Here is a 23,478-nt window from a genome sequence, read left to right on the forward strand (position 1 = left end):
TTTGCACAACGCATGCGCGGAGAGAGCAGGGGGCGTGGCTTCTTCAGAGGGGCCGAGCAGTGGCCTATGCTCTTTTCCTCTCAAAGTGATGAGGAGAGGCAAGTCCTGTCAGTTTTCCACAACGCATGCGCGGGGAGAGCAGGGGGCGTGGCTTCTTGGAAGAGGCGGGACAGGGAAAGGAGAAGTGGTCCTTCTGGCATCCGAGAAGGGCCGTGCCGCCTGCGGGAAGCCGGGGCAGTGGCGATGGGGCCTGCTTCCGCCCGCCGGCCGGCCTCCTGCGCCCGAGGGACCCGCTCCCGCGGCGCCGGCCTGATGCTCCTTCCTTCCATGCTGATGTTCGGCGTGATCGTGGCCTCCAGCGGCCTGCTCCTGATGATCGAGAAGGGCATCCTGTCTGCGGTGAAGCCCCTTCCGCTGCCTCCCTCGCGGGGTGAAGTGTCCTGGCGGAGGGCCCCGGCGGCAGAGGGCGAGGAGGAGGGCGAGGCGGTGCTGCGGGACACCCGCAACCGGACCCTGCGCGCCGTCTGCGGGCAGAAGAGCATGCCCGGCAGCGCCTGGGACCTTCCCGCGGGGCAGAGGAAGACCCTCCTCAAGCACATCCTGGTCAGCGACAAGCACCGCTTCCTCTACTGCTACGTGCCCAAGGTGGCCTGCTCCAACTGGAAGCGCATCCTGAAGGTCTTGGGCGGCGCCCTGGAGAGCGTGGAGGTCAAGCTCAAGATGGACCACCGGCGGGACCTGGTCTTCCTGGGCGACCTCAAGCCCGACGAGATCCGCTACCGCCTCAAGCACTACTTCAAGTTCCTCTTCGTGCGGGACCCCATGGAGCGCCTGCTCTCCGCCTACAGGAACAAATTCGGAGAGATCAAGGAATACCAGCTCAAGTACGGCGTGGAGATCGTCAAAAGGTACCGGAAAAACCCCGGGAAGACCGCCGGGGACGACGTCACCTTTTCCGAATTCCTCCGCTTCCTCTTGGACGAGGAGCCGGAGAGGATGAACGAGCACTGGATGCCCATTTACAACTTGTGCCAGCCCTGCGCGGTGAGGTACGACTTTATCGGATCCTACGAAAGACTGAAGGAAGATGCCGATTACGTCCTGGAAAGGATCCAGGCGCCTTCTTTCGTACGCTTCCCAGAGCGGCAGTCGTGGTACAAACCGGTCACTCCTGAAACCCTGCATTATTATCTGTGTAACACGCCAAGGGACCTTATCGAACAACTATTTCCAAAGTACATACTGGATTTCTCTTTGTTTGCGTACCCTCTTCCGAACATTACGACTGAATCTTGCAGGCAATGAACTTTTCCCATTGTAAATCCTATGCAATTACCCCTGTGAAAATATTCCCTACACCAAGCAGATACTGGCTTGTTCAGTAGACTCTCCTCTCCAGTTATATTCCCGACACTAAACTCCTTCAGGCCTGTATACCGCGAGGGTTATCCGGAAAGTAAGGTTACAAGACATTTTTAAAATACAAAGAATGAATATATGAGGATTGAATGAAAAGATGGCAGTACTGGTATGCGGCGGGTACTGGCTTGTTCAGTAGATTCTCCTCTACAGTTATATTCCCGACACTAAAGTCCTTCAGGCCTGTATACTATGAGGGTTATCCAGAAAGTTAGGTTACAAGATGTTTTACAATACAAAGAATGAATATATGAGGATTGAATGAAAAGATAGCAGTACTGGTATGCGGCAGGTACTGGCTTGTTCAGTAGACTCTCCTCTCCAGTTATATTCCCGACACTAAACTCCTTCAGGCCTGTATACTACGAGGGTTATCCTGAAAGTAAGGTTACAAGATGTTTTGAAAATACATAGAATGAATATATGAGGATTGAATGAAAAGATGGCAGTACTGGTATGCCGCAGGCACTGGCTTGTTCGGTAGACTCTCCTCTACAGTTATATCCCCAACACTAAACTCCTTCAGGCCTGTATACTACGAGGGTTATCCGGAAAGTAAGGTTACAAGGTGTTTTTAGAATACAAAGAATGAATATATGAGGATTGAATGACAATATGGCAGTACTGGTATGCCGCAGGTACTGCCTTGTTCAGTAGACTCTCCTCTACAGTTATATTCCTGACACTAAACTCCTTCAGGCCTGTATACTACGAGGGTTATCCAGAAAGTAAGGTTACAAGATGTTTTTAAAATACAAAGAATGAATATATGAGGATTGAATGAAAAGATGGCAGTACTGGTATGCCGCAGGTACTGCCTTGTTCAGTAGACTCTCCTCTCCAGTTATATCCCCAACACTAAACTCCTTCAGGCCCTGTGAAAATATTCCCAACACTAAACTCCTTCAGGCCTGTATACCACAAGAGTTATCCGGAAAGTAAGGTTACATGATGTTTTTAAAATACAAAGGGTGAATATACTAGGATTGAATGAAAAGTAATGCCTCCACCTTCGTAACTCTGTGAAAATATTCCCGACACTAAAGTCCTTCAGGCCTGTATACTACGAGGGTTATCTGGAAAGTAAGGTTACATGATGTTTTTAAAATACAAAGAATGAATATATTTTAATAAAACTATAAATACGTGAGAGGAAGTCATACGGAGGAAGGAGCAAGCTTGTTTTCTGCTGCCCTGAAGACTAGGACGCAGAACAATGGGTTCAAACTACGGGAAACGAGATTCCACATGAACATTAGGAAGTTGTGCGCCGGGAAGTTGCTGCAAAATGTGAGAGAAATAAGGTTGAACACTGTGAAAGCCATCCACTGCATGGCTACCAGCCTCCTCCCAGTAGACTCAAATCAAGGAGAAGCTTTATGAGAACTGTCACTCCTCTTGGTGTCCCCCCAGCAACAGCAAGGGTATTCCTCTGGGCAGCTAAACCAGGAAATCCCAACTGGATGGCCCCACACAAGGGTCTTCCTCCAGGGGGAAACCAAGATTGAGCTGACTCAGAAGTGGAGTGGGCAGATCAACCCGGCAAAAGGGCACTACCTAAAAGAATTCCACACCTTGTGCGACTGTGGAGCAGAACAGACAACTCCGCATCTGTATGCTTGTCCACTATGCCCTGCCTCATGTACAGAGGAAGAATTGTTGGAGGCTACAGACAATGCCGTTGCTGTCGCCCGTTTTTGGTCAAAAGATTTTTAGCTACCCGCTCTCCTTCTATTTTTATTGGTTTTATACTAATTTATGCAATGCTTTTGATACGAAATAAATATTAGGAAGAACTTCCTGACCATGAGAGCTGTTCAGCAGTGGAACCCTCTGCCCCATAGTGTGGCGGAGGCTCCTTCTTTGGAGGCTTTTAAACAGAGGCTAGATGGCCATCTATCGGGGGTGCTTTGAATGCAGTTTTCCTGCTTCTTGGCAGGAGGTTGGATTGCATGGCCCACGAAGTCATCTCTATGATTCTATGAAAATTTACATGGATTGTAGCATAGGTATTACATTATTTTTCCACATAGTCACCATTCAGTTCAATACATTTTGTTATCCGTGCGATGAGTTTTTTGATGCCTGTGTCATAGGAGTCTCCTGTCGCCTTTTTCAGCCAGTTTGTGACTTCGATTTTCACTTTATCGTCGTCAGAAAAGTGTTTTCCACCCAAGTGTTCCTTCAATTTAGTCAACAGATGATAGTCACTGGGTGCAAGATCAGGGCTGTGAGAGGGGTGGCTTCAAACATCCCAACCAAATGAAGTCATGACCAGGCCCGTAGCGAGGGGGGGGGGTTAGTGGTTCAACCCCCCCCCCGAAATGTTTCAGATTTTTTTAAAAAAACCTGGTTTACTCATGAATTTTAATTGGTTAACCAAATCCCCGTGCTAAGTCTATAAGATGCAAAAAATCAAGAGTCCCTCCAGAACTGTAAGCACTATCTCAAGCAAATATTAGCAATTTATTCACACTGTCATTACTTGCAGCAATAGCCGATGTAGTTGTTCTGGTACAGCTGTACCAGGAGCTCCAACTTTATTTGCTTTGTATTAAATGTTTGCTTGCAGTCCTAGGTTTCAGGGACTCTGCAGATAGGTGGCTTCTTTGATTGCAGTCATAGGGCAAGTCACCTGTCCATCATTGTTAAGTTTTGGTCCCGCCCCTTGCTCAGGGCAATTGGGAAGGGAAGGAAGCCATTTTTAGTTAGTCTCAGCAAGGTAAGCTTACGTATAGGATGTGTGCAAGCTTCCCCTGTACAAAAGCTTCAACCCTTAAGACCTTCCGGGGGAGAAAGGTCTTAAGAGTCTCCAAAGAATTTCCAGGAAAACAGCCCTAAAGACCAAAGAACTCCAGCTGGAGAACATCTACTGCCTTGCTGGTAGGTCCACTCGGCGTTGGAGACGCAGTTCGACCCGGTAGCGGAGCCCACATCAGTAAGGGTTAGATTATAGTCAGCCTGGGAGAAGTTGAAAAGAGGATTTTCCTTTAAAGAAGAAGTTATTGAAGACAGTTGCCTGTCCTTCGTGGGCAAGATTCAATGCTCTCATTAAGGAGGCCAGACTTGGTAGAGGTGGTTGACAAGGGTGGAGCTGCAGGCTATTGAAGGCTGCTCTGCCTCCTGCTGTGCTCTTTGCTTCAGCGTGAGCTAGGAGGCAGGTTTCAACCCCCCCACACGCAATTTTCAACCCCCCCCCCTGAAAATTTCAACCCCTCCCGAAAAAAAATTCTGGCTATGGCCCTGGTCATGACACACATTGTCATGAAGGAGGCAGACAGAAGAGAAACGGAACGAGGATGCTCATCTCTAACCTTCTCCACAACACAATTGATGAGCTACTGATGACTGGCACTGCTCGTTCACTTCCCCTGGCTTCCCGCTACACGGTAGTGATACCAACTTGCCCTACGAAAATTCCCCGCAAGAGCTACATGCCTTGTAACCTTACTTTCCAGATAACCTTTGTATTTAGAGCTGTTACATGAGGACAATTGTTTTATACTGTATCTATTTTTATTTCAGTACTAAAATAAGAGTTCAGCCCCTCCCCGAAATGTTTCAGATTAAAGAAAGCCCTTATGAATTAGTTAACCCAGACAGACCCTATATCCCAGGATATGACCTCAGGTTTTTGGTTTATCCCAGATTATCTGGCAGTGGGGACTCATATAATCCAGGGTAAATCAGAAAACCTGGGATCAGATCCCAGTTTATATATGAATTGGTTAACTAGGGTCCTTCCAGACAGGCCATATATACCAGGATATGACCCCAGGTTTATCCCAGATTATCTGGCAGTGCGGACTCATATAATCCAGGTTAAATCAGAAAATCTGGGATCAGATCCTGGGATATAGCACCTGTCTGGAAGGGCCCTGGTTAACCAAAACCATTTTTTTTCTTCTTCCAACCTGAAACATCTCAGGGAGGGGGTTGAACCCTTACACACACACACACACACACACACACCCGTACAGGCCTGAACTCCTTGTTCTATGCGTTGCCTTTACATCAAAAGTAGCTTTAACTTTTATATAATATGTATATACGCTGCTGCAATGAGCACAATATTTTTTTGAAACTTTGCCCGGGGTGGGAGGGGAGCATTTGTATGTAGTTCAACTGCAGGGCAGTCAAATTTTGGAATGAAATTGCAATACAAAAACCAGGTAATTTGTGAAGAGGGCTCAAGTATCTGCCTATTTGTGCCATGTCTCAGTGGCATCTACTATATAGAGTTGTCATACGAGGACAATCATTTTATACTGTTTCTATTTTTTATTTCAGTATTAAATTAAAGTGACGTTCATTTTTATTTATTGGTTCGAATAGGGTTTTGGAAACTGAAGTATAAAGAGGGGCATAATGTCTAGATCCAGGGAAGTCATGCCACCCCTTTATTCTACTTTGGTGACACTACACCTGTAATATTGTGTCCAATTCTGGGCACCACATTTGAAGGGAGATGTTCACAGGCTGGAATGTGTCCTGAGAAGGGTGACTAAAATGATCAAGGGTGTGGAGAACAAGCCCTATGAGGAGTGGCTTAAAGAGCTGGGCATGTTTAGCCTGTAGAAGAGAAAGCTGAGAGAAGCAGCTTTATCTTTCTTACTTACTTAGGTGATCTCTCGTTGTCCAAGTAGGATAATCCTCCAGGGTGGGTCCGTAGGTGACTATGGAGCCCTATTCTTGATCTGCATCGTCTCCCGCAGTGAGGGCATTTGTTTCCAGGTGGAAGGTGGTCCCGGTCGGGGTTGGTTTGATGTGCCTTCCTCTTGGCACGTTTCTCTCTTTCGCCTTCCATTCGTGCCTCTTCAAATTCTGCAGCACTGCTGGTCACAGCTGACCTCCAGCTGGAGTGCTTACTGGCCAGGGCTTCCCAGTTCTCAGTGACTATGCCAGAGCAGCTTTATACATGATGGGGGCCATATATAAAGATGTGAGGGGAAATCATAGGGAGGAGGGAGCAGGCCGTTTTCTGCTGCTCTGGAGACTAGGACATGGAATAATGGCTTCAAACTATAGGAAAGGAGATTCCACCTGAACATTTGGAAGAATTTCCTAACAGTGAGAACTGTTCAGCAGTGGAACTCTCTGCCCTGGAGTGTGGTGGAGGCTCCTTCTTTGGAGGCTTTTAAGCAGAGGCTGAATGGCCATCTGTTAGGGGTGCTTTGAATGCAATTTTTCTGCTTCTTGGCAGGGGATTGGGCTGGAGGTTTCTTCTAGCTCTACAATTCTATGATTCTAAGTCTTACAAAGTCAACCCCCCAGATTCACAGGGGTTAGGAACACAGGCCCACTATAAAAGTGAAAAACTGTGAATAATAATAATAATCTTTATTTATACCCTGCCACCATTTCCCCCCCACAGGGACTCGGAGTGGCTTTCATGGGGCCAAGCCCAAACAACAAACAACAATATAAAATACAAATTGCAGTAAAATAATCAACATAACATTAAGGTATAAAACATCAAGACATAATTTGTTGACATCACTTTAGGAATTTCTAGGTCTTTCAGCACAACACTATGGTCAACTTCCACTAGAAGCTAGTCATAGAATCAGATTTGAGGACCTAGAGATTCCTAGAGAGGATTCTCTCGAACCTTCTAGGTCAGCCACGTCAAACTTGTGGCCCTCCAAATGTTTGGGCTTCTAACGCCCAGAAGAACTTGTCCAGTGGCCAGGAATTCTGGGAACTGAAGTCCAAAACATCTGTGGGAGGGGGCACAAGTTTGACGCATAGAATCATAGAGTTGAAAGAGACCTCATTGACCATCCAGTCCAACCCCTGCCAAGAAGCAGGAAAATCACATTCAAAGCACTCCTGACAGATGGACATCCAGCCTCTGTTTAAAAGCTTCCAAGGAAGGAGCCTCCACCACACTCTGGGGCAGAGAGTTCCACTGCTGAACAGCTCTCACAGTCAGGAAGTTCTTCTGCTTATGATGAGATAGTCACACCAGAGGACCTAGAGATTCCAAGATGAATAATCAAAACTCACAAATATCAAAACCTCAGATGTTTAGGGATAACTGTAGACAGGTATGTAGAAGCCAGTCATAAAGATGTGGACTCTTTAGGATTGACAGAGTAACCATTGAGAAATTATGCCCCACTGTGTTTACTGGACCGTGTTTGAGCTTTAAGGAGTGCACATTGTACAGTGAGAAGAGCTGGAAAATATGGGAACACTGACAATTGGCCTGCATGACAACCAAAATATTTAGATATTCTGACTTTTGAAAGCATTATTTTAATTGTATTATATTGTTTAGACTTTACAGAAAGGGTGTGTGTGTATATATATATTATATTATATATATGTACAGGGTGTGTCAGCATAACTTCCTTTTTTTAAATGTGTGCCATTCAGTCGGTTGAAGACGTAGCGGAGCGCTAGTAGTCTCATTTGAGAGGCGAGAGTATAAAGTTTTGTCGTGACACAGTTCAGTTGCCAACATGCGTCGGAACAGTGAGAAGAATGCTTTTGCTGCTGAGGCCTACTTTTCGAGCGGATGTTCTGTGATCGCAACCCAGCGCGCCTTTCGGAATCGCTTTAATTTAGCCCCATTTGCCCCTGTCCCAGACCAGAAATCAATTGTGATGTGGGTCACTACATTCAGACAAACTGCAAGTGCGACAAGATGAACTGGAGTCCTTCGACCCATTAGATCACCTGAGAACATTGAGAGCTTCAGTGTTACGATCATCACGGAGTTCTACGCGCAAACATGCATCTGCCCTTGGACTTCTGTGAGGAGAATTCTTCATGATGATCTTCATTTCCATCCTTGCAAGATGGCGATTGTGTAGGAACTTTCTGAACGTGACTTCAATTCTCGGAGGAATGCGTGTGAGGTTCTTCTTGAAGTCGTTCCTGAGGAAGCTATATTTTTTTTTAGTGATGAAGCCCACTTTCATTTGTGTGGATCCGTCAACAAACAAAACATGTGCTACTGGGCTGACAACAATCCTTGAGAATTGCATCAAAGGCCTTTGCATTCACCTAAAATCACAGTGTGGTGTGCAATTTCCTCAGCTGGAATTATTGGTCCCTGGTTCTTTGAGGAAAATGAAGTTGCAGTGACAGTGAATTCGGACCGGTATGTAAACATGTTACAGGATTTTTTTCCCACGGCTAGATGGGTTGGACTTAGTGGACATTTGGTTCCAATAAGATGGTGCAACTGCACACACTTCAAGAGCATCGATGGCTATTTTGAGGGAACACTTCCGAGAGCCCCTCATCTCAATTAGGGGGGATTTGGAGTGGCCGGCCCGCTCTCCAGATTTGGCCCCTTGTGATTTTTTTCTATGGGGGTTTTTGAAATCTCCTGTTTATGTGAACCGTCCAAGGACCCTACAAGATTTCCAGGAAGAAATTGCCACCGTAACGCCTGCTATGCTGGCAAGAGTCAGGACAAACACCAGAAATCGGTTTACTCAGTGTATGGAGAATGGGGGACGTCACCTTCCTAATTTGATCTTCAAAACTACGTAAAACAAAACTTTAGGTATGCGCCTACATTATATATAAAAAATTCTGATTCATACAATGGGTTTTATTAAGTTTTGAAAAAAGGAAGTTATGCTGCTGCACCCTGTATGTATATTATTAGAAGAAATTATTAGAAGTTTGATTCAAAGAGTTTAAATTCCTTGATACAGTAGTTTGGCAGGTTGCGATCTTATTTTTATTTTTTCTCTTTCTCTAAATATATGTTTTCCTTGCCAGTTTATTACAATTTGGTATCCTCTTCATTTTTTCAGATATATGCCTTGTTAGCTTACATTACAGTGTCTTTAACAAGCTAGAAAACCTGATCTCCTGAGTTGAAGAAAAGTTATGTTTGTGTTATCTACATGCACATGGTGTCCTCAGCTTTAAATTGTGTTGCTGTTAAAAATAGAGTGGACAATATAGTTCACAAAAGTCTAAATGCTATATGAGCTTTAATAAAGTTTTTATGTATTTTTCTTGGTTCCAATTTTTATTATGTGGGTTCAAATATGACAGAGATACACAGCTTTTGTAATTTGCAGAGGTCTCTTGTTTTGACATGGTAGTTAAGGAAGCTGATACTATTCAGAGTCTGACAATCTACAGTCATAATACATAGATTACTTTAGGCCGGAGGTGTCAAAATTGTGACCCTCCAGGTGTTTTGGACTCCCAACTCCCAGAAGCCTTAGCCGGCTTGTCCAATGACTAGGAATTCTGGGAGCCACAGTCCAAAACATCTGGAGAGCTACACAATTGAGAACTTCCTTGGCAGATCTTAGGGCCTGCACCAGTTCACAGGGGGAGATGCGATCCCCCCTGTGACCTGCACTTTGAATTGGGCCTAGAAACTTTGGGCCTGAATTGGGCCTAGAAACTTTAAACTTCATCTGTTGTTGCTGACATCAGAGCAAAAGAGCCGCTAGGGCATAGTACTTAGAAACAGAGGTTTTCAGGAATGTTAATTTTGCACTTACCATCACATTCTAAGTTTCTGCACGACAGCAACACAGGCAGGACCCTTCTGAAAAGTTTTTTGAAAGGACCATTTAAATGAGTTTATTTGGTAGCAATTCCTGCATGAAACATCAAGTTTCAGCTTTGGTCCTTACCACTTGCCAATTCCAATCAAAGCTTTCTATTATATTGAAGGCTGGAAAAAAAATCATAAGAAACGTAAACACACAACATTCTTAATTGTTTATAAATGTCCTTTATCTCAAAGAAATTTGCATACAGATCACAAAATGACAGTTTCTCAGAAAACTTGTTTACATCCAGTGGTATTACTTTAAAAATGTGAGCATTTTACTGGGTTGTTACTATGGTTGTACAATATCTTATGTTTTCAAACAAAACATATTTCATTATTTTATTTTTTTCTGGAGCTTGATATACACAGGTTTCAAAAGATATCACAGCAATTATTCTGCCCTTTCTTGAACATGAAACAATTTTATCTAATTATTTCCATTTGATGACAATATTTGTCAAAAAAGCAGAATTACCTGTGTCTACGCACAATGTCTCACAAATACTGCAGTATGTATAACATCTGATAAATACTTCAAAAGTCAGTATTTCAAATAATGTGTGCAGTTTGATAAAAGGGACACAGAAAAACTAAAACCCACCCTCCAAACCCTCTTTCGAAGTCACTATTTTTAAAAGTGTAGATACATTACAGCATTGATCATGGATATGGTATCCATAGCCATGCATATTAGCTGAGGCAGTCCTGTGGGCAGATGTGGAAGCTATTTTCTAACTTCTAATCCTAGCAGTCCAATGTTCCTCAAAGTATACTAACAAATGTGGGTAGAAAAACAATAATGGCCATTGTGGTTTTTGTCTGAGCAGCAAAGTCAACATTTTAATATATTTAATGCAGTGTTGATATATGCCGACACATACAGGTTGATTCAAGTAAAGAACAGTTATTCTTTTCTTCTACCATATTTCACTGAGATGAAAGGAAAATCAAAATATAATATAGGTTATACAAAGAACTCAATAGGGATAATTCAAAGATGATCTGAGGTGTCTCCAGATGGACAGCTTCTAACATCACCCAATATAGGTTGTTGTAGGTTTTTCCGGGCTATATGGCCATGTTCTGGAGGCAATTTTTCTCCTGACGTTTCGCCTGCATCTATGGCAAGCATCCTCAGAGGTAGTGAGGTCTGTGGATGCTTGCCATAGATGCAGGCGAAACGTCAGGAGAAAAATTGCCTCCAGAACATGGACATATAGCCCGGAAAAACCTACAACAACCCAGTGATTCCGGCCATGAAAGCCTTCGACAATACATCACCCAATATAGTTCTCCCACAATTACTTACAAGGTGAATTGTAACTGACTTTCTACAGTGTGGGAATGCATATCATCCTTAACAGTTATTCATTTGGTTCCCAACTTCTTGTAAGTGGATCAATCAATTACTGCTACTTCACATTGAGTTGATTACTTTCAGGGAGAGAATTTTCCCTTCTCTGTATGTACCTGGATAGAAGCAGGTATAGACTTTACACATATTACTTTTCATCACAACCCTGGCTCATTAAAAAACAAAACAAAAGAAACCTTAGGATTTTGCAAAATATTTGATTTACAATGATGGGGTTATAAAAATACAGAATATTTACATATGAGCCTATCATATTGTACATGAAGAACAAAATATTCAATGGTAAATCTCATCGTGTTCATTCAAAAAGTTTACTTTTTGAGCTGAATTACATAAGGCTTTTCTGGTACCAAATTATCCAAATCTGTCTTTGTCAACATCACATCAGCTTATTTATTTTTTGCCATGATCTTTTTCTGAATCCAGCAAGGCCGAGCGAATTCCCAATTTTTTAAGTTCTTCCACTAGATCCCCGCTTTGATGCATTTGGAGAAGTATGTCGCAGCCTCCCACAAATTCACCATTGAGGAAGACTTGAGGTATAGTAGGCCAGTTGGAGTAGTTCTTAATTCCTGAATAAAGAAATGCATATTAATGGGTTATTTCCAAACATGTTAGGAATGTCTTTTGCAAGCGCATGAGGCAGAAGGTTAAGATAACATTGGGTCCAAACAAACCACAGAACAAGATTTTAATTACGGTTTTCTTTCACACACACACACACACATATATATGGCATTTATATGCCACCCTTCTCACCCCGAAGGGGACTCAGAGCGGCTTACAAGATATATTTTCATACAATATATTATATTATTAGCATAGTACAATATCAGTAGTATATATTACTATATTGCACTATACCCATGATGGCGAGCCTATGACACCGTGTCAGCACTGACATGCTTAGCCATTTTCGATGACACGTGGCCGCATACAGAGAAGTATGGGGCTGCATGCTGAGAAAGACATTTCATCCTCGGTTCCTGCACGGCCAGGTGAAGTGGATAAGGATTAAAATTTGCTGTAGTGTAGTGTAGACACTCTGTATCGGAAGTTTGTAGGCCAAAACAACAGAACTTCTGCAAGAGCGTCTTGTTCTGGGATGTTCTGATTAGGCCGTTAGGGGAGCTTTGACCTCACTACCAGCCGGCAAAGCAGGGAGCAGCGGAATGCCACGGAGGACGCATCTCTAGGGGGTCCTGTGATCGCCATTGCCAGCAACCACATAACCACAGCATCCATCGTCCAATCTACTATTCTGGGGTGTCGTGGATTTCTAATTGACCATCACTACTGAGATAAGTGAGGAGGAGACTGGGAGAGGCAAGGGCCTGTGCTATGGGTGCCGTTTCCCACCATTAGAAATAGCAGCAGATGAAGTTAGTAGCACTTGCTTGGGCTTGAAGTGTACAAAATACCAACCTTCAATTGAAGATTTAGCCAATGAAATTCAGCAACAAAAATGTCACACATAGGCAGGTGACTTAAAGAATTCCCCCTGACTTATCTTAGCTCACGGCACCCCACACAAGTTAAGTAATATCAAGACCAACAAAAGAAACCAACTGAAGGGGTGAACAAAGAAGTCACTAAGCAGGTAAGTTAAATAATTAGTTTTTTGTTTATTAAATTCAGTTGTATATTACAATTATACATTTTTGTTATTTAAACTATAAATATGACAAAATTATGTTTTTTTCTCTCTCGAAGCAACACCCCACCCGAGTTATGCTCCATTTTTTGGCAAATTTTGACACACCAAGCTCAAAAGGTTGCCCATCACTGCACTATACCATTATATTTTAATATTATTAGTAATATTCCATGTGTAAATATATAAATATAATATTGTATTATTATTACAAGTATTATATTGTATTACATTATAATATTATAAATATTATATGTATATACAATATTATATTATTAGTAAAGACAAGATGGAATATGCAAAAAGATTTGAAAATCATAAAATCGCACTGGAGGACCTAGCAATGTCTAATGAAGCATTCTCTCAAGACCGCCAGAATGATTCTGTTATCAACTTATGTTAAGAGGTTTTGCTGGAAGTTTATCACAGAATTCCACTAGAGAACACTTCTCTGTGAGCTTTCTTATTCCTTTGCAGCAATACTACCGTATGTTTTGACCAGAAGGCCATGACATTCCTCAAATCAGATAAGAGATATAGGATTCCAGATCATGTCAAAATCAAACTCTGTGAAGGGTTTTGATGAAGGATGACATCAGTTGGGGACCCTTCACCCCAGCACTAACTGCTGCTCTGGGCTAGAGTGAAGAGAGAGGGGGCCAGGGGACAGTTCCATCTTGTCTCCTGTGCTATGCTAATATTATAATATAATATATTGTATATACATATAATTTTTATAATATTATAATGTAATGCAATATAAAAACAATAATAATATATTATAATTATATATTTATATTTCATCTAATATTATTAATAATATTACAATATAACGGTATAGTATAATATAGTAATATTTAATACTGATATTGTACAATGCTAATAATATAATATATTTTATATGTGTGTGTGTGTATATAGTAAGCCACTCTGAGTCCCTTTTGGGTGAGAAGGGTGGCATATAAATGTCGTAAATAAATAAATGGATATTAACTCTACATGGACCTACTGTATTAATTGGCCTATAAAGCCCTATACGACTCCGGCCCAGCTTACTTTCCAGAATAGGAAACTCCAATAACAAGTCCCAGAAGCACTTTATTAGAATTAAGATTACTGCACACTGCACTTACCCTATAATCCTTAAATATCGCCTGTCACATCAGCACTTTTAATCCTGTACCCATTACTTTGGCCCAGCCCAGTTTTATAGTGTCTTGTTGTATTGTTTATTGTTGTTGTTTAATATTGCTTTAACTGTTTTTAATTTGCTTTCGGTTTTGTATTGTTATGTTGTGTTTTGAGGCCTTGGCCTTTGTAAGCCGCATCGAGTCCTTCGGGAGATGCTAGCGGGGTACAAATAAAGTTAATAATAATAATAATAATAATATACTTGTCCGAAAGTATCTCCCTCTACGTTCTGCCTAGTAGTTTCAGATGTGCCGGGGAGGCCCTGCTCTCGGTCCCACCAACTTCGCAAACGCAGCTGGTGGGGACGAGGGACAGGGCCTTCTCGGTAGTGACCCCCCACCTGTGGAATTCGCTCTCCAGCGAAAATAGATCAGCGCCCTCCCTCCTTTCTTTCAGAAGAAAACTGAAAACATGATTGTGGAACCAGACTTTTAGCTAATGGATATAACGGCACCTGAACAATGAATTGGACCAGATGACGATCATTATAATGAAAACGTTTTTATGACTGATAATTAATTTTGTTTTAATGTGTTGTATTGGTATGATTTTATTCTGCTTTTATAATTGTAAGTATTGCGGCATGGAATCGCTGCCATTGTGAGCCGCTCTGAGTCCCCCTGCAGGGGTGAGAAGAGCGGGGTAAAAATGATGTAAATAAATAAATAAATTTGTAAGTGACCTATCATATATTATTCAAATACATCCTACCAACCCTCCTGGAAGGTTCTTGTTCAAGGTTCCAACCATTCATTTTTTCCAAGTATTTCATTTCTAGCATTTTATTAGGGGTTTTTTAAATAATTGCTTTACATTTTGTGGTTACAAACCATGTTCTTAGCACATCACAACCAAACAAGTCAATCACAGGCCATTACTAGAGAGCATAAAAATACTCCCCTTCCTCCTCAGTAATTAGATTTGGGCAGCAACAAAACGAGCATTATCCACAGGAACTATATACTACTTAATGTGTAAAGAAAAGTTTTGGTTTAGAGGTTTTCTTTTAAAAAAAAAGACTTAACAGCGCAAAGCCTTTATCTCATCCTAACAGATATTGTGAGTTCAAGGAGTGATGTAAACTACCAAAGCAGCTAATACCACATGTTTCAAAATGATGGACCCAATTTCAAAGCAGCATATTTCATGATGGCAACATGTTACAATCACACAAAAAGGTACAAACGGATTAATGAGTTATCAAGTTTTACTCACCATTTTGAGCCAGAAAGAAATCTAAAAAATAACTCCACAAATGGAGAATATCTCATTATGCTTTATGTTGTGGGATCGCCATCTTGCAAATTACTGAGGCTAGGGACTGTCTCTGTGCTGGGAGAGGCATGAGTTGTAATCATTGGAAACTCTAAGCCTCACCCTTTTAAGGGATAAGATGTTCATTCCCAGGCGGTTTGTGGTTGCAGAGATATCTTGATTTCAACTTGGGCCCATCTATTTGAAACATTCTGCATAATGTATGTGGAAGTCCCATAATTTACTTTTTGAGAGATAGACTAAGTATTCAAGAAGTACTTTCGAGTTCTAAATCGGTCGATCAAAACATAGCTTCAGAAACAGTGGCTCTCAGAACTGGCACAGACCTATTTGGGAAGACGAATGTCACATACTTTGAAATAATTCCCTGAAAATATTCTATAAGTGTTTGGGATCTGTTTAATGCAAAGATCTCACACTAAAGACATTTGAGTGTGCAGCCTCTCTCCGTGTCCTGCTTCTCTCTTCCTTCACACTGTTGCTTTCTCTCCTTCATACACACAGAGAAAAGCAATGCACTCATAACACAACCTTCATGTTAATCAGATTCTTTGTTCTGTGTATTTTAATATGAATTCTGTATAAATATGTTTTAAGATGTGCATTACATATAATGATTATGTAACATTTGGAAAATGTTCTGTTTCTGATTTGCAAGGGTTATTTCCCATTTAATTATGCATTACTTATTTTGAAAGTAGTTGTTATATTCTAGAAACTTAATTTTTGTGGATGCCATTTTTAACCTTTCATATGCCATTTTTAACCTTTTATGCATTTATGAATAACTAGCCATCCCCTGCCATGCGTTGCTGTGGCCCAGTCTGGTGATCTCGAAAATAAAGTAATGAGAAAGTGTTGTTTTCTAATAAATGGAATGTCTTGATGGTTGTGGATAAACAGTACTTCTTGTTGTTTCTTTGTCAGTGTTGATGTAGAGATTGTGTAGCTTGCCTACTCTGGAACATGCAACATATTTTTGTCCTCCTTTAGGGGTCCCTTTCAAATCTATGATACTATATCTGTGTGTGAATCATATCTATCTATCTATATGGTTGGATGGCTCTTTGTCAGGTGGGCTTTGTTTACGTTTTCTTGTCCTGGTGAAGAGAGTTGGACTGGATGGCCTTAAGTATTTTTTGTTGGTCATGGGGATTCTGTGTGGGAAGTTTAGCCCAATTCTATTGCTGGTGGGATTCAGAATGCTCTTTGATTGTAGGTGAACTATAAATCCCAGTAACTACAACTTCCAAATGTCAAGGTCTATTTCCTCCAAACTCCATCTGTGTTCATATTTGGGCATATGGAATATTCGTGCCAAGTTTGGTCCAGATCCATAATTGAGTTCACAGTGTTCTCTGGATGTAGATGAACTACAACTCCCAAACTCAAGGTCAATGCTCACTTCTAGTGTTTCTGTTGGTCATGGGAGTCCTGTGTGCCATGTTTGGTTCAATTCCATCATTGGTGGAGTTCAGAATGCTCTTGGATTGTAGATGAACTATAAATCCCAGGAACTACAACTCCCAAATGACAAAATCAATTTTTTTGAGTGAAGGACATACATTGTGTTGTTAGGTGTCTTGTGTCCAAATTTGGTGTCACTTCATCCTATTTTTATTTATATAGATGTTAATGCATTTCCTCTTATCAGGGTAAATACTGATTTGTAGGGGGGCATTTTCCATATTGAGTCTCGTTGTTTTTTCCACTCTTTTTTTTATCCCCAGATCTGATTCCAATATAATTCTTGTCCATTTGCATATTTTGCTTCCTGGTGTCTAAACTCGTGGATCTTGGATTGTCATATTCAGTCTGTTCCTGGATTATGGACTTCTTGTCTGGATGAGGGAGAGGGAGTTCTCAATAGTCACCTATGGCTCTGGAACACCCTCCCCAGGGAGATTTGACAAGCAACCACCCTTACAACATCTAGGAGGGATTTAAAGATACGGCTGTTGACTTTTGGCAATGACTAGTCAACACTTTAATGTGCACAAGGCCTCTGTTTATATGGATATACCTTGATTTGGGTAGTAGGTCCCTTTTTAACTCAGGAATGACTGTGTTTTTAACTGATGTTTTATCATTCTTATTGTTAATTTTGTTTACTTGTGCTTTGGTTTGTCATGCTTGTTTTTATATTGATTAGATTTGTCAATATTTGTTTATTTGTATGTACCTTACTATAGTTATTTATTTTGTGAGGGGCCCTGAGTCCCTTGGGGAGATGGGCCAGGGTACAAATAAATATTATTATTATTATTATTATTATTATTATTATTATTTCCTTCACAGCAATATGGGAGATTAAGGGCCCTTCCAGGCAGGCCCTATATCCCAGGATCTGATCCCAGGTTTCCTATTTATCCCAGATTATGTGGCAGTGGGGACTCACAGAAAGCAGAAAACCTGGGATCAGATCCTGGGATACAGGGCATGTCTGGAGGAGCCCTGAGACATACCGGGTCACTCAGTACATGCAATATCATCTGGATGTATGTTAACCTATAAAAGTAACTTCCTTTCAGCAAGAGCAAAAGTATTGTTGAAGACTTTTACGGTTGGAATCACTGGGTTGCTTTAAGTTTTTTGGGCTGTATGCTTACCCCACTGTTTATTCTTTTTGGGTTCCTGTCAATTACATTTTTTTCCTACCTCATCCAGGGTTTTATCATTTTCCCTTGTCCATTTGGCCTGCACATTCTGTTAGATATTGTGTTAATTTGTTTTATTTTGCTACTGTACGTATTTTATTTTGATGTAAATTTTTGTTGTCTGCATTCTGTATTTTATTTTGTTGTATTGTATCTTTGGGCTTGGCCTCATGTTAGTCGTTCCGATGGTATAAATAAAGTTTATTATTATTACTATTATTATTATGTTTCAGAAGCAGTCTCTTCTGACATTTTGCCTGCACCAGTATTAGATAAAGGTTTTCCCTTGACATGAAGTCCAGTCGTGTCTGACTCTGGGGTGTGGTGCTCATCTCCATTTCTAAGCAGAAGAGCCAGAATTGTCCGTAGACACCTCCAAGTTCATGTGGCTGGCATGACTGCATTTAGCCTAAAGAAGAGAAGGCTGGCAGGAGACACGATAGCCATGTATAAATACATGAGAGGAAGTCATAGGGAGGAGGGAGCAAACTTGTTTACTGCTGCCTTGGAGACTAGGATGTGGAACAATGGCTTCAAACTACAAGAAAGGAGATTCTATGTGAACATTAGGAAGAACTTCCTGACTGTGAGAGCTGTTCAGCAGTGGAACTCTCTGCCCTAAAGTGTGGTGGAGGCTCCTTCTTTGGAAGCTTTTAAACAAAGGCTGGATGGATATCTGTCGGGGGTGCTGTGAATGCAATTTTCCTGCTTGGCAGCCACATCTCCACCAAAGTCAACATCGACACCAAAATACAACACCGCCTGAATTCTGCGAGTGCAGCATTTTTCCGAATGAACCAGAGAGTGTTTGAGGACCGGGACATCTATAGGGAGACCAAGGAGCTTGTTTATAAAGCTATTGTCCTCCCAATTCTGCTGTACGCCTGCGAAACGTGGACTGTCTACAGTCACATGCAACTCCTGGAACGGTTCCATCAGCGCTGCCTCTGGAAAATCCTACAAATCTCTTGGGAAGACAGGCGGACAAATGTCAGCGTGCTGGAAGGAGCAAAGACCACCAACATTGAAGCAATGGTCCTCCACCATCAACTCCGCTGGGCCGACCACGTTGTCTGGATGCCCAACCACCGTCTCCCAAAGCAGTTGCTCTACTCTGAACTCAAGAATGGAAAATGGAATGTTGGTGGTCAGGAAAAGAGATTTAAAGATGGGCTCAAAGCCAATCTTAAAAACTCTGGCATAGACAGTGAAAACTGGGAAGCCCTGGCCCTTGAGCACTCCAGCTGGAGGTCAGCTGTGACCAGCAGTGCTGCAGAATTTGAAGAGGCACAAATGGAGGGCGAAAGAGAGAAACGTGCCAAGAAGAAGGCGCATCAAGCCAACCCCGACCGAGACTGCCTTCCACCTGAAAACCAATGCCCTAACTCTGGGAGAAGATGCGGATCAAGAATAGGGTTCCACAGCTACCTACAGACCCACAAGAATACTGATCCTGGAAGACTATCCTACTCGGCCAATGAGGGATCGCCTAAGTAAGTAAGTAATCTCCTCTCAAACTTCTTCTTCAGGCTAAACATGCCGAGCTCCCTAAGCCGCTCCTCATAGGGCTTGTTCTTCAGATCATTTTAGTCGCCCTCCTTTGGAAGAGTTCTTTCTCTTCCACTGTGCCTTTGATGAGTAGGTATACAATTTCACATGACTGTTTAGCTTAAAGTTCTGTCATTGGAGTAGATATCCCCCCCCCCCCTTGTGGGAAAGCTTGATTCCACAACTCCGGCCATAATGAGTCCTACTCTGCATATTATCTGCTTCTCTCTTTTATCTTGTCTGAGTTTTTAATCAGTTTTAATTCGTTTTTTTTTAATCATTACATGCAGCCCACCCATTGTCTCTGTGCCTGTGTCTATTGTAATTATTATATTGTTATTTATTTATTTATATTATTCAAACTTATATGCCGCCACGCCCCTGGGGATCGGAGCAGCTTACAAAAACAGGCTAAAATCTAACACAATTTAAAAACAATTTAAAAACAGCAATATCAAAGATCAAAGGCCTGTCGAAACAGATATGTCTTACATGCCTTGCGGAAAGCTGAGAAGACCCGCAAGGCACGGACTTCAGGTGGCAGAGTATTCCAGAGTGATGGTGCCACTGCTGTAAAGGCTCAGTGTCTGGCAAGGTCTTGACATTGGGAATTTCCAATAGATCTTGGTCCTCAGAACGGAAGGATCTCTGGGGTTCGTAGGGGGAGAGGCGGTCCCTCAGGTACACCGGCCCCAGACCATGCAAGGCCTTAAAGGTGAGTACCATCACTTTGAAAGTGATCCGGTGCTCAATTGGTAACCAATATGTTTTATGTAATTATGTAATTATGAGGTAATTAAGGGAAATGTGAAAGACTGCTCAAACTTCCGTACAGTGGCCCTTATTTCTCATGCCAGTAAGGTAATGCTCAAGATCCTGCAAGGAAGGCTCCAGCAATACATGGAGCGAGAGTTGCCAGATGTTCAAGCTGGGTTTAGAAAAGGCAGAGGAACGAGAGACCAGATTGCCAATATCCGCTGGATAATGGAGAAAGGGAGGGAGTTTCAGAAAAACATCTATTTCTGCTTCATTGACTGCTCTAAACCCTTTGACTGTGTGGATCATAACAAATTGTGGCAAGTTCTTAGTGGGATGGGCATACCAAGCCACCTTGTCTCTCTCCTGAGGAATCTGTACAAGGACCAAGTAGCAACAGTAAGAACTGACCACGGAACAACAGACTGGTTCAAGATTGGGAAAGGCATACGGCAAGGCTGCATACTCTCACCCAACCTTTTTAACTTGTATGCAGAATACATCATGCGATGGGCGGGGCTTGATGAATGCAAAGCTGGGGTGAAAATTGCTGGAAGAAACATTAACAACCTCAGATATGCAGATGACACCACTGATGGCCAAAAGCGAGGAGGAGCTGAGGAGCCTTCTAATCAAGGTGAAAGAAGAAAGCGCAAAAGCCGGGTTGCAGCTAAACATCAAAAAAACCAAGATTATGGCAACAAGAATGATTGACAACTGGAAAATAAAGGGAGAAAATGTGGCGGCCGTAACAGACTTTGTATTTCTAGGTGCAAAGATTACTGCAGATGCAGACTGTGGCCAGGAAATCAGAAGACACTTACTTCTTGGGAGGAGAGCAATGTCCAATCTCAATAAAATAGTAAAGAGTAGAGACATCACACTGGCAACAAAGATCCGCATAGTCAAAGCCATGGTATTCCCCGTAGTCACCTATGGATGTGAGAGCTGGACCTTAGGGAAGGCTGAGCGAAGGAAGATAGATGCTTTTGAGCTGTGGTGCTGGAGGAAAGTTCTGAGAGTGCCTTGGACTGCGAGAAGATCCAACCAGTCCATCCTCCAGGAAATAAAGCCCGACTGCTCACTGGAGGGAAGGATACTAGAAACAAAGTTGAAGCCACATCATGAGGAGACAGCAAAGCCTAGAGAAGATAATTAGGCTGGGGAAAGTGGAAGGTAAAAGGAAGAGGGGCCGACCAAGGGCAAGATGGATGGACGGCATCCTTGAAGTGACTGGACTGACCTTGAAGGAGCTGGGGGTGGTGACGGCCGACAGGGAGCTCTGGCGTGGGCTGGTCCATGAGGTCACGAAGAGTCGGAGACGACTGAACGAATGAACAACAACAAGCTGTCCCCTGCCATGCGTTGCTGTGGCCCAGTCTGTGTATATGCGTTTTTTGTGTGTATATATTTATGTATATGTGTATACATAACGCATCTCCTCTCCAAACGCATCTCCTCCTATGAACCGGCTAGGACATTAAGATCATCTGGGGAGGCCCTGCTCTCTGTTCCACCTGCATCACAGGCGCGCTTGGCGGGGACGAGAGACAGGGCCTTCTCAGTGGTGGCCCCTCGGCTGTGGAATGCCCTGCCTGCAGATATCAGATCAGACCCCTCCCTGCTGGCGTTTCGGAGGAAAGTGAAGACCTGGCTGTTCGAAAAAGCATTTGATTAAACAGTGTAATTGAACATAGGAATACGGAATAATGGATGACGAGACTGGATTCTGATTGTACTGTTGAGGCGCTAATGATTGTTATACTAATGTTTAATGATTTATGTTACAATTGTTTTTAATTGCCCTACACTTGTCTCGTGATGTTTTGTATCGATGTTGTTCACCGCTTTGAGTCGCCTGAGGGCTGAGAAAAGCGGTATATAAATAAAGTATATAAATAATAAATAATATATGTGGTTTTGCGCATGCAATGTAATGCATTATTATTTTTTGGCTTTTTAACTCTCTTCCGCTGTGTTTTTCAGTGTTTTTGTGAATGATGGTCACTCGTTGACCTAATAGGCGTATTGTGTCCAAATTTGGGGTCAATTCATCCAGTGGTTTTCGAGTTCTGTTAATCCTACAAACCAACATTACATTTTTATTTATATAGATTTAGGGCATTTATATCCCGTCCTAGTCTCCAGGGCAGCAGAAAACAAGCTTGCTCCCTCCTCCCTGTGACTTCCTCTCACATATTTATACAGGGCTTTGGTATCTCCTCTCAGCCTTCTCTTCTTCAGAATAAACATGCCCAGCCCTTTAAGCCGCTCCTCATAGGGCTTGTTCTCCAGACCCTTGATCACTTTAGTCGCCCTCCTCTGGAAGAGTTCTTTCTCTCACCATGGACATTCCACAGATATATAAACCCAATTTTCTAGTTACCAACAGTCCTCACAACCTCTGGGGATGCCTGCCATAGATGTAGGCGAAACGTCAGGAGAGAGTGCTTCTAGAACATGGCAATACAGCCCGAAAAATGTATATCAGCCAAGAGCAGAAGTGTCAATTGCTGTTAGGCCGCGCTCACCTTGGCGGAGGTCGGGATCCTGGAGGACGTCGTAGGCCTGGTAGCCCTCGACGCCATGGAGGCGCAGGATCTGCACCACGGCGTTGCTGAAGCCGCACTGAGGCTGGGCCGGGCTGCCCTTCATGAAGACCACCACAGGGTGCGCGCGCACCAGCCGCTCCATGGCCTCCTTCGACCCGCCCCCCTCGCCGGCCGCCCCAGCCCCAGAGCCTTGGCTCCACGGCCGGGCGAGGAGAGTCCAGGCCCGCGGGCCGCGCCACAGTCCCAGCGCCATCGGCAGTCGGCAAAAGGACCCGCTCATGGCGGACAGAGACACCACTTCTACCCGTTTCTCCGACGAAATAAGCCTGTCAGACCTGAGGGCCTCACGAACGCCCTTCTCTGCGCGCGACACTCATGAGCGCCACGCCCCCCTGCCAACGTCGTCCTAGGAGAGGAGGATGCCTCTGTCAATCACCCTCGCGCTGCCTGTGACCGCCAAGAGAACTGCAACGCAGACCAATCAGCGAAGGCACATTCGGTATCTCAGT

General features: G+C 43.0%; 2 protein-coding genes across 2 annotated transcripts; one reads left to right on the forward strand and one right to left on the reverse strand.

Annotated features, from left to right (window-relative positions):
- The first annotated feature begins 42 nt into the window (after positions 1-42).
- Positions 43-5,737, forward strand: CHST14 (carbohydrate sulfotransferase 14). The gene has a single exon (XM_060781546.2). It carries the CDS (start codon positions 67-69, stop codon positions 1,303-1,305), a length of 1,239 nt encoding a protein of 412 aa, XP_060637529.2. The 5' UTR covers positions 43-66; the 3' UTR covers positions 1,306-5,737.
- A 4,381-nt stretch (positions 5,738-10,118) lies between these two features.
- Positions 10,119-23,369, reverse strand: GLRX5 (glutaredoxin 5). The gene is made up of 2 exons (XM_067470159.1): positions 22,949-23,369; positions 10,119-11,908 (listed from the first exon to the last, which is right to left on the reverse strand). The coding sequence occupies exons 1-2, from the start codon at positions 23,247-23,249 to the stop codon at positions 11,730-11,732; spliced, it is 480 nt and encodes a 159-aa protein (XP_067326260.1). The 5' UTR covers positions 23,250-23,369; the 3' UTR covers positions 10,119-11,729.
- Positions 23,370-23,478: the final 109 nt, after the last annotated feature.

Source organism: Anolis sagrei, chromosome 6, assembly GCF_037176765.1.
Source record: "Anolis sagrei isolate rAnoSag1 chromosome 6, rAnoSag1.mat, whole genome shotgun sequence".
NCBI classification, from domain to species: domain Eukaryota; kingdom Metazoa; phylum Chordata; class Lepidosauria; order Squamata; family Dactyloidae; genus Anolis; species Anolis sagrei.